The sequence below is a fragment of the Cyprinodon variegatus genome, unplaced genomic scaffold (genome assembly GCF_000732505.1).
Source record: "Cyprinodon variegatus isolate N-32 unplaced genomic scaffold, C_variegatus-1.0 Scaffold2042, whole genome shotgun sequence".
Lineage (NCBI taxonomy): Eukaryota > Metazoa > Chordata > Actinopteri > Cyprinodontiformes > Cyprinodontidae > Cyprinodon > Cyprinodon variegatus.
The window spans coordinates 6980-17574 of NW_015152495.1; the positions used below are offsets into that span (position 1 = coordinate 6980).

Below are 10595 nucleotides of genomic sequence, written 5' to 3' on the forward strand. Positions count from 1 at the left end.
TGGAGGTTCCAGAACCCTGGAGGTTCTCCCCCAGAGGTTCCAGAACCCTGGAGGTTCCAGAACCCTGGAGGTTCTCCCCCAGAGGTTCCACAGAAGAAGTTAGAGCGCCCCACCAATTAAGTGATTTAGTAGGAACTGTTCCCAGAATGCTTTACTTGGGGCTCCCTGCCTCCAGATATCTAGTCATGTCTTCTTTTTGAAGTAAGTTGAGAGAGAAGTTTGGACTGAACTGGAGTTCCTCCAGTTTCAGCCAGTTCACCCACAGCTGTGGCCTTTGACTAGGCCCAGTTAGAGAGGCCAGGGTGGCCTTTGGCTCCCATAAATGTCTGAGTCCAGTTCTCCTTCAGCTTGGATACTTTGTCACCGACATTCTTCAAACTCCTAATAGAACAGATCCTGGAACATCCCCCAACCATGACACTTCCCCCTCCGTGCATCCCAGCCGGTGTGCTGTTTGGTTTAGGTCCCAGAACCTCTAGTCGTCGGGGGTTGAACCTGTCCAGCCTGGTACTGTCTGGACAGACGTGGACCATAAGAACCCGCCAAAGGTCCCGAGATGACATTAACCCTTTAACTGCCAGGCCAAGCAAATGGTTTCCTAAACAACATAAATACAGGGGTTAGGAAAACCTCTTAGCATCTTAGGGTGAACTTACTTGGACAGTCAGACTGTCATCTGAGCAGTAGAACAGCTGATTTCCTCTTTCTGAAGTCCTGAAGGTCTCTGGGACTAGTCCCGGACCCAGACTAGTCCCAGACCCAGACTAGTCCCAGACCCAGACTAGTCCGGGTGGAAGAGCACCAAGCTAAATGTCTGAGTTCTAAACAGGAGAGCTCCTCCTTAGTGCAGAATCCTCCTGTCCACCTCAGCAGACACCCAAGGGTAACTCTAAGCTTCTACTGACAGGGATTAAAGGGTTCCAGCCCCCCCCAGATTGCCCGTAGGTAAAAAAAAAGATTATTTACAAAGTCAATAAAATCCCTCAAGTGTTTGTCACGCTGAGCAGCAAAACTGGGTATCAGAAGAAATGTGGTTCATGCAGGCGGTAGATAAAGATGCACTTCTGCCATCTTCTGGCCGTTTTTGGTATTGGATTTTCAAAAATCTAATTTCGTCTTCAATCATTAATGCAATCCCTGATCCAAGGCCCCCACACCCCCCCGGCATGGCTTGAAAATACACACACACACGTGTGTGTGTGTGTATTTTCAATGTTTCTTGCCAAAAAAGTTCAGGCTCAGGATTTATTTTTTTTGCTTTAATCCCTGTACTGAGCGCGCTCAGATCGCTTTGACCCCCCCCCCCTGCCCAAAGATGTGCAGCAGACCTGTTAGTTAATTGGTTCTCTACCTGATGGCAGCCATGTTGGATCTAAATATGTCCGCTCTGAATCATTCAGAGGTTTGATGTTTCCTAAAGGAATCCGACCCGTTTGCTCCTCTGCTGCAACAAACATCAACTTATTTCTGATCAGTCAGGTTAAATAAAAGTCCTTTATTTCAGTCTGAACTCTTTAAACTGAACTTTTTCCTTTTTGGAAATGTTTGGACGTAGCAGCTTAGAAACAGCTCCAGTTTTCATCCACTGATGAGCTCAAAGTTTCAGCTAAAAACAGAAAATATTTCAGTGGAAAATCAGTTTTAATAAAACTTTCATTGATCTGAAAGGTTCAGGTTTGGATCCAGATTAGCTGCAGATCATGACGCTGAAACAGGTTGAAGGCGTTTCGTTTTAACCTCGTATTTATTTCTTGTTTTTGTTTTTCAGTTAAACTCAAATCCTTCAGGTCAAACTAATTTAACAGGCGTGAAAAGCAAACCTTGTTAATTTAGGATTAAATCTCTGTAACCCCCCAACCCCCCATGACCCAGGATCCCGATCATCCAATCAAATAAGTCCAGACTTTGACTCGACTTCTTATTGTTCTGATCCTGAGCTTCCATCAGCAGCTCTGGAAGCATCAAAGCAGCTCAGATCACCATTCTACCACCACCGTGTCTGACTGTAGGCAGAATGTTCAGGTGTGGAAATGGGTCCAGGCGTACCGGTCCGTGGACCTAGACTGGGTTTGATGTGTTGCTGTTCTGTTGGCCTACTTCCTTCTGCCAGACAGGTTCTTTTTCAGGGATCTTTGGATTAATGAATTTTAAAGCAATGGATGTCAATACTTTACAACCAGGTGGTGTTAGAATAGATTTAGTTTCTATTATTTTTTTATTCCTGGTTAAATGAGTTGATGTGAAGGAAAGTTTGCGGGTTTGAAAACTTTCTGCCAGCTCTGAAGCCGAGCCTGAAGAACGCTGCTTCTGACCCTCAGCTGGTCTGAGGGAGCATTCTGGTTTTTTAAGAGTTCAGCTTCCTGTTTATTTTTCTACTGACCTTTCAGAATAAAAGCCTCTAACTGTTGTATATTGAAAGATTTGATAATAAAGCTGTTTTTTATTCAGTCTTTTTTTAACGTCTGAATTTGAACCCAGTTTTTTTTTCTGCGTTGCTCAAATGTTAGAATAAATAAAGCTTTTTAATTTGAACTTTGCTGCTTTAATTAATGTTAATCTGAGGTATAAAGCTAATTAGCTTAGAGTCCATATAACGGGTTGGGAAGGAACGCTGGTGGAGAAAAACACGGTGAACTTTGAACCCGAAGCTCTAAGAGCTGCAGCTCGTCCCGATTCTGAAGTTCTGGTCCAGAAGTGGATTTCTGTCACAGCATCAGTGGAGGTTTGGAAACCATCAGAACCGCAGGGTAATGGGTCAGAACACTGGATCTCTGTACATTAAGCTGGTTCTGCTGGGTTGATCACCTGGTGAACTCATTTCCTGTCGACCTGAAACCCGACCCGGTTCTAAGAGACTAATGGTGAAACCAGGTCACATGGTTCTTCCGTCTTCAATTTTGGTACATCTCCTCATCACCAGCCGGAGTTCTGATCCAGAACCATGTGATCCAGAACCATGGCTGAACACCTGGTTCTGGTTTCAAGCAGTGGGAAGAACAGCAAATGTTCCTGATCTACATACGCAGGTTCTGTAGAACCTTGGATGCAGCGGGTTCGTTCTGAACAAACATCGGACCCGAACGGTTTCATCAAACGTGTTTATTGCTCAGGTTAGAAAAGTGGCAGCAGAACTTATTTACACACATGTACAGTCGGAGCGCCGAGCCGGACCAGAACCAGAACCAGAACCAGTCCGGTCCTCCTGGAACCAACAAGCTGATCCTGGATCAGCAGCCGGCTGACCTCCAGTCCAAAGTCCTCCTCCTGGAACCACCAGAGCCTGCAGACACACAGAAGCTGCTGTCAGTCACCCTGGTAACCATGGTAACAGCAGTACTAACCACTTCCTGTTTCAGCCTTCAAAATAAAACTTTGAAGCTTGAAAATTAAATTTTAGGCGACTGGACATGAATTTTTTTATAAGAAGTTTCGCCTCTAATCCAAGATGCTTCCTCAGTTCTAACCGATGGCCTTTTTAAAAGCAAAGGTCCATTGGGCCCAGTTGATCCAAAGTGTTACACACATTCTCATTCCAGCACTTTCTTTTACAATATTTCAAATGATCAGTTTACAGAACTTTGGCTGCTCCTGGGGGGGGGACTTTACGCTGGATTTTTGGAGCAAACAGATTAATGAACTTAACATAAATAATCTAAAGTTTTTAACCTGATATTTCTATTTTACCATAAAAAACAAGCTTTGGTGGATCATGATGTTATTTTATGTTGTGGGTAAATGAGTGTTTTTAAAAAGAGGTGAAAATGATGACAGATTCTTAGTTCTTGGCGTTTTTATGGCGTCCGGTTGGCTTTAGCTGATGGTGGCGGTTTAGAGACGTTAAAACAAACCGAATCCAGAATTCAGTTTATTTCCAATTGAAAACATTTCAGAGAAAATTCACCAGATCATCCAGTCAGATTGATTCAAAGTTTTCTATCTAAGGAAAACCAGCTGATTGCATCGACTCATTGACTCTTCAGCAATCCCTCACACTAAGCATGCTTGTAGCGACAGTGGAGAGGAAAAACTCCAGCAGAACCAGGCTCAGTGTGAGCGGCCATCTGCTGAGGCCGACTGGTAAAGGTTTCACTTCCTGTCTGGAGCTTCATTTCCAGCAGGCGTGTCTCATATTAACCCGTCAGTTCCGCCATTTTTTGGCGTCTTTACATCGTTATTCTGAAAGGAGCGATTTCTAGCGATGGCGTTCTGACGGAACCAATCAGTGGATCAGAACCAACCAGCCTGGCTGACCTTTACTGCTGCTGACTCACTGCGGCGTCAGACGATCGTGGCGGCGCCGACGACTGCAGCAGCTTCCTGAGGACAAACACAGAGACGATGTGACCACAGCGCCTCTGATGACATCATCAAGCTCTGACCAATCAGCGGTCTAGTGGACTCACAGCTGAGGTGAGTCTCCTGTGCTGTTTGGTGGAGGAAGATGATGAGGATGATGAGGAAGTGGGACAGAGGGCGCTGGGTTCCTCCTGCAGCGCCTCTCGGAGGTGGGAGGAGACACAGCCGCTGTCGGAGCCCGTGGAGCCAGAGAGGCAGTGAGAGGAGGAGCCAGAACTTTCTGTGGCTGCAGACAGAGGTACAGGTGAGTTACAGGTGAGTGGCAGGGGGCGGAGCCTCAACGTGCGTGTGTGGTCATACTCATGGAGGGCTGACTGCTGGTCTCATGTTCCTGCTCATCTTCCTCGATGCACGAAGAGCCAAAGGAGGCGGCGGCAGGAGGAGCGGAGGAGGAGGAGGACTGGCTGCAGGAGGAAGAGGAGGTCAGAGAAAGGAGAGGGAGGAGCTGACTGACCTGCAGGTGGGATGCTACCTGAACATGTGCAGGTTGAGCGGGCCCAGCAGGCTGGAGGAGGACGGTCCTGATGCCGGCGGCTCAGCTGGAGCGCCTCTCTTAAAGGGGTGGGCGTGGTCAAAGGCGGAGACGGCGATGGAGGCGCGGGTTCTGGCTCCTGGAGCAAACAGATCCCGGTTAAGCATCTGTGGACCGGCTGCTGAGACCCGGGTCGCCATCCTCCAGTGGTTACCATGGAAACCTGCACGTACCTCTGGCCTTCATGATGTAGTGAACGGCGCGGTCGCTGATGGCGGCGTCGCTGGGCTGGATGTCCATGAAGGGTTTGCTGCCGACGCCCATCGACAGCAGCTCCTTCAGACGCACCTCTGCACACAGAGAACGGAGGGATGAATGGACGGACGGACGGACGGAGGGACGCTCCGTCTCTCCCCAGTCTCCACCTTTGTTGCGGGCGGCCTGGGTCCACAGGATCCGGGCGATGTCACCGGTCCAGGCGTGTTTGATGCCTGCCGTCGCAGCCTGCAGGACGAAGGTCTGGTTCTTGGCCGTCCTCCTCCTGAACCAGATCTCGAACCTGAGCCCGTCGTCCCCGCTGGACTCGGTCAGACCCACGTCTGCGGTCTGAAGGAGGACATGCAGCCGTCAGGGGGAGGAGCTCAGAGAGGGAGTCCAACAGAACCGAGCCAAAGTTCTGACCTTGAAGGAGTGTTTGTAGATGAAGACGTCCAGACCTCCCTCCATCTTTTTGGGTTTGCTGAACAGAAGCAGGTCCTCGAAGAGGAAGACGTGACGCTGACATTTCCTCCTGCCGCTGCAGACCGTGAACTCGTCCTGCCGGATCAGCTGACCCTGCTCCTTCAGGTTCACCTGCAGGGAGACCAGAACCGGGTCAGAGACCGGGCCGGCTCATCGCCGCCATCTACTGGAGCATAAAGAACGACACCGAGGAGAAACACTTCAACTCACGTCACAGTCTCTGATGGCGTCCATGGCCAGCAGGTCGTTGCCATGGCGAAGTTGGAATTTGACCATGTTGGTGGCGTCCTGCAGGGCGCTTAGCTCCGCCTCCTGAGCCACGTCCACCTCTTTGATGAGGTCAGAGAGGAGCAGGGCGTATTTACTCATCCTCTGGATGGGCTTCAGCAGGTACGACGACAGGTCCAGCTTATCACCCAGCTGCAGCTGCTTCCTCTGCCAACAGGGGGAGGGGCCAGAGATCAGAGCGGCTCGTCGGGGTCAGAGAGAGAGAGAGAAGGCCGCCATACTCACCCTGAAGAAGGCGTGGCCGTGAGCAGCCAGCAGCGCGTCAGATTTGGGTTTGTTCTTGCTGTAAAGGGCGTAGAGGCTGAACTGCTCCTGCTGCTCAGAGGAAACACACAGTTAGAGCGGCGGCGGCTGCAGCAGCGACTGCAGCGGCGGCCAGGACGCACCGCGCCCGCAGCGGCCGCCGCAGCGGCGACTGCAGTGATTTACACTAAATTCATTAAATCACAGCGAACGGTTAGTTTTGGTATAAATAACGATCTACTGGTTCATTCTTGGTGACTTTTCCTTTAAAAAAGGCGACAGAAAGACGGAGGAGAAGCAGAACTTTAGGTTCAAACTAAATCTGGAAACATCTGCAGGTTTTAAAGCATAACCTGGGTTTTCTGAATGGATCTAGAATCTGTTCAAGTCTTTAAACAGAACCTGAATCTCCGGTTTACATGGTTCTGTTCTCTACAGAACCATGTAAACCAGACCCAGAACCGCCTGCAGCAGAACTCTGGTTACTGGATCAACATCCATCTCCTAGCGGAAGGAAGGAGGAGGGGTGGGGTTAGGGCTCTGCCATCTTTGGTTCTGGTTCTGAGCGATTGGAGCGGGGCGGGTCCAGAGTTAAGACCCGATAAGCAACATCCTGAACGACCAGAACCCTCAGAATCAAAGGGGCTGAACAGAAACGGACTTTTCAGATTTTTGGGGGAGTAAATATTGAAAACCTCCTTCCACTTCGCCGCTCAGCGTCGGCCTCATGGCTTCCTATAAAGTGTGGCGCCAGAAGGCGGCGGCTTACGTGTCTGAGGAAGCAGTGAGGCACCCTCAGCGGATGCTTCCAGCACGCCTCCAGCTCCTTCAGGAAGAACTGGCTGTGGAAGTCCAGCAGCTTCTCCAGGTTCCCGAAGATGATGGAGCGTTTCCCTCTCAGGTCCTGAGGAAGGTCGGCCCGCTCCATCTCTGGGAAGTAATGGTGGATGATGAAGCGCAGCGAGCGGACGTAGTCGCGCTCCGTGGTCACCATCTCCTCTACGATGTGTCGTAATTTACTGCAGAGAATAGAAGAAGAATCTCCAGCTTGGTTCCAAAAAAGTAAAAATCAATCGACTGGAATTTGTTTCCAAGTTTGAAGACGTTTCTCTGCCATCAGGGAAGATTTTTCATTTCAAAATGTCAGAAATAGAGTTTAGTTCCAGGTTTAGTTCCAGGTTTAGTTCCAGGTTTATAAAGCGGAAAAAACACCAAGACTAGTTTTGACTTAGAAAACAAGCAGATTGAACCAGAAGAAAAATGTTCTTTGTTGCTGGAAGGAACACCCCCCCCCTCTAACCATCTGTCTTCTTTGTCCCTAAATGTGGACATTCTGCTCCTCCAATGAATGTCCTTTTGTCCATCAGGTGTAGATGCAGCGCAGAGTCTTGTCCAGAGGGGGGCGCTCTGCTGTGTTGCTCCGCTCTATAAACCTGGAACTAAACGCTGTTTCTGATATTTTGAATTTAAAAATCTTCCTGGATGGAAGAGAAACGTCTCTAAGTTTATTGGATTGATTGAACTTTTTAGGACCGACTCTGGATGACTGAGAATCAGACATGGGAGTCAACAAGTCATCTCCATGTCATGGATTGGTTCTATTCAGCCACTGAAGCAGGTGAGTCCAATCTGCACAGGTGAGTCCAATCTTCACCTGTGCAGGTTGGACTCACCTGGTTAACTGGCTGGTAGATTAAAAACATGACATGGAGACGACTTGTTGACTCCCATGTCTGCTGAGAATCTTCAGCAGCGTTTCAGGATCCAAACGTTTATCTGGATCCGTTTGGATCAGCTGGACATGTGACCAGAACCTCAGAGGAGGAGAAGGAAGGATGATGATGATGATGACTCACCTTCCTCGGGGGCGGCCGTCTCCTGCCGGGGTCCCAGGTGTCTCCGGGCTCCGAGGGCCCGCCCAGCCAGGAACCGGCGTTCTGGGACACAGGGTCCGATCGGCCGCCTCGGTGCTGCTGACCTCCAGGCCGCGGATGAACACGCCCGTGTTCCCTCGGCGCGGCGGCTCGCTGAGGGTGCGTGGATTGGCGCCGCACCGGGAAATGTCAGAAGTTAGCGACGGGGAGTCGAAGCTCTGCGTCTTCCTCAGCTGCTGCCTCCTAGAGGAGGAGGAGGAGGAGGGAGGGAAGCTGGGGGAGGAGGGGGAGGTGAACCTGGGGGAGGAGTGGTTGGCGATGGGGGAGCAGACGTCCCGCCGCTCTGACTCCTCGTAGGTGGAGGAGCTTCGGAGCAGATAGCGATAGAAAGGTTTTCTCTGGGGGGCGGGTGGAGAGGGGGAGGCGCCGGGCTCCTCTCCGGAGGAGGTCTCAAGAATCCCCCACAGCCCTGACTTCCTGGAGGAGGCGGAGCTTGTGCTGACAACAGAGTTGGAGCGGTGCCTGTGGGCGGAGTCTCGTGTGCTGACCGCCGCCTCCATCTTCCTGTCAAACATCTTCTTGGCCTCCTGACACTTGGACCAGGCGAAGCTCCACTGGCGGAGGCCGCTCTCGCCCCGCAGCTCGCCTGCTTCCGCCTTCATCCTCTGGAAACGGCTCTCTGGGATTGGTGGGTGATTGGACTGGTAGTCTTCCAGGAAGCCAATCACAGCGCGGCATTTGTCTGGCAGCATGCAGTCCTCCATGGAGAGTCCAGCCAGCTGACGCATTCCCTCCAACGCCCAGCCATAGGCCTGCAGAGAGAGAGAGGAGGGTCACATGACATCAGGCTCCGCCCCCCAGCTTTGAAAGGTCAGAGCAGCCGCCCGTCATGCTACTCTGAGCCAACAGAGACACAGACGGTAAGAAAAGGTGAAGCCGCATCAATCGTTCAGATGGTCCAGACCAACCTGGGCGAGTGACGCCAACATGGCCGCCCTACAAACTGATAACGATGAGAGAGGAAAATATTTATGAATCCTCATGAGGTGAGAGAATTTTACCAGATGATGAACAGGATCCAGTCGGCAAACAGCTCCTGCAGCTGCTGCTGATTTACCGGGCGTACTCGGTGCCATGTTTGAACCTTTTCGGGACGATTTTCCAATCGTGCACGATGTAGTGAACAGGGGGTAACGAGGGGCGGTCAGCCTCCAACGACCGACCCCCCCATCAGGAATCAGAAGGTCAGGAGGAAATCAAACATGTCTGAAATTCAGTCGGTCGTCATAAGGTGGGTGAATCGCTCAGTCAGCAAACAAGGATTCTTCTTCTTCTTCCTCTCAGAGGAAAACCCAGCAGCATGGGGGGGGGGGTAGCCATGTTTGGTGACTTAACATCGACAGACTTCCAAAATCAGTTAAACGGCAGGTTTTCAAACACTAAGCAGAAGCGAGGTCTAAGTGACGCGATACAACGCAGCTGACATCTTGAGCTCTGGAGATGCTAGCTGTCTATTGGCTGCTTCTTCCAAGCAGGTGAGCAGATCCACACCTGAGCAGATTAGCTTCATCCCCCCCGCCCCCCAGATTGACACAATATCCTGCATTTGGCTGAGAAACCTAAATTTATTAGCAGCAATGTCCAACTAGAGCAGATAGAGGATCTTACTTTATTAAGAACATATTGGGAGCTACGTTTAAAATAAACGGCTTTAAATCTGCGACCTGTGAAGTTTATTTTATAAAGAGGGAGAGTTATAAACCTTTACTGTCTCTCACTCTTTAAAGTTCAAAGAGCATCTTTATTTCACTTGATCATTTTTATGTCCTTCTGAACTATTATAGGTAAGGTGTTCTGATTTTGAAATGTATATACATACATGCATATACATATATATATATATGGATGGATCTCTCTGTGTGTGTGCTGTACGTTAACCCCCACCAGCAGAAACACCCACCTACCCAACTGACCGACGGAATCTCTCTATCCATCAGCCAATCACATCCCCCCCTCTGTCATGACGCGGCGCGCACGAGTCCTAGCATGAAACAAAGCTTTATTGTGCGACCTGAGTAACGCGCAGTAACGGGTTGTCGGCAATAGTAACTGCGTTATAGTCAAAGTAATTAGTTAGATTACTCGTTACTAAAAAAGGTAACGGCGTCAGTAACCCTAACCCATCACTGTTAGTCACGAGCCAATCAGAAGCCCAGAAGGTCCGGGTCGATTCTGGAATCTCTGGGATCATCAGAAACCTTTAGCTTCTGGTCAGTTCTGACCAGACGGTGACCCAGAAACCAGGAAGCTTCAGGTCCAGCCTGACCTCAGAACCGAAGGAGCAGTTGGACCTCCTTCCCACCTCCTCCTTCTCCTCCCCAGAGCTCTGTCAAATAGTTTCCAATGACTGGCCTGAGACCAGTGTGTCCTGGTTTTCCTGACTGTGAGGACGGCAGCAGGAGACAGTTTACCACAGCGTGAGACGTAACGGGCCCAGACAGCGGCGACCGGGTCAGCGCTCTGCAGACCGATGAGCTGCTGATGTGTCCCGACTGCAGCAGCTGCTCCGTTCCCACACAAGCACACACTCTGCTGTGTTCTCATGACATATGGGGACATTT

The 10595-nt window shown here is 50.3% G+C and overlaps 1 protein-coding gene across 1 annotated transcript in view; it reads right to left on the reverse strand.

Annotated features, from left to right (window-relative positions):
- Positions 1 to 3070: 3070 nt before the first annotated feature.
- LOC107105069 (rho guanine nucleotide exchange factor 40-like) overlaps positions 3071 to 10595 on the reverse strand; it is a 37502-nt gene continuing 29977 nt past the window's right edge. The window contains exons 15-26 of the mRNA XM_015405186.1: positions 7957 to 8786; positions 6870 to 7119; positions 6083 to 6172; positions 5780 to 6004; positions 5510 to 5680; positions 5254 to 5434; positions 5062 to 5178; positions 4829 to 4967; positions 4657 to 4760; positions 4404 to 4582; positions 4252 to 4317; positions 3071 to 3280 (exon numbers count right to left, since the gene is read on the reverse strand). Of these exons, the coding sequence (XP_015260672.1) occupies positions 4279 to 4317; positions 4404 to 4582; positions 4657 to 4760; positions 4829 to 4967; positions 5062 to 5178; positions 5254 to 5434; positions 5510 to 5680; positions 5780 to 6004; positions 6083 to 6172; positions 6870 to 7119; positions 7957 to 8786 (2325 nt within the window). The 3' untranslated portion in view covers positions 3071 to 3280; positions 4252 to 4278. The remainder of the gene's footprint in view (positions 3281 to 4251; positions 4318 to 4403; positions 4583 to 4656; positions 4761 to 4828; positions 4968 to 5061; positions 5179 to 5253; positions 5435 to 5509; positions 5681 to 5779; positions 6005 to 6082; positions 6173 to 6869; positions 7120 to 7956; positions 8787 to 10595) is intronic.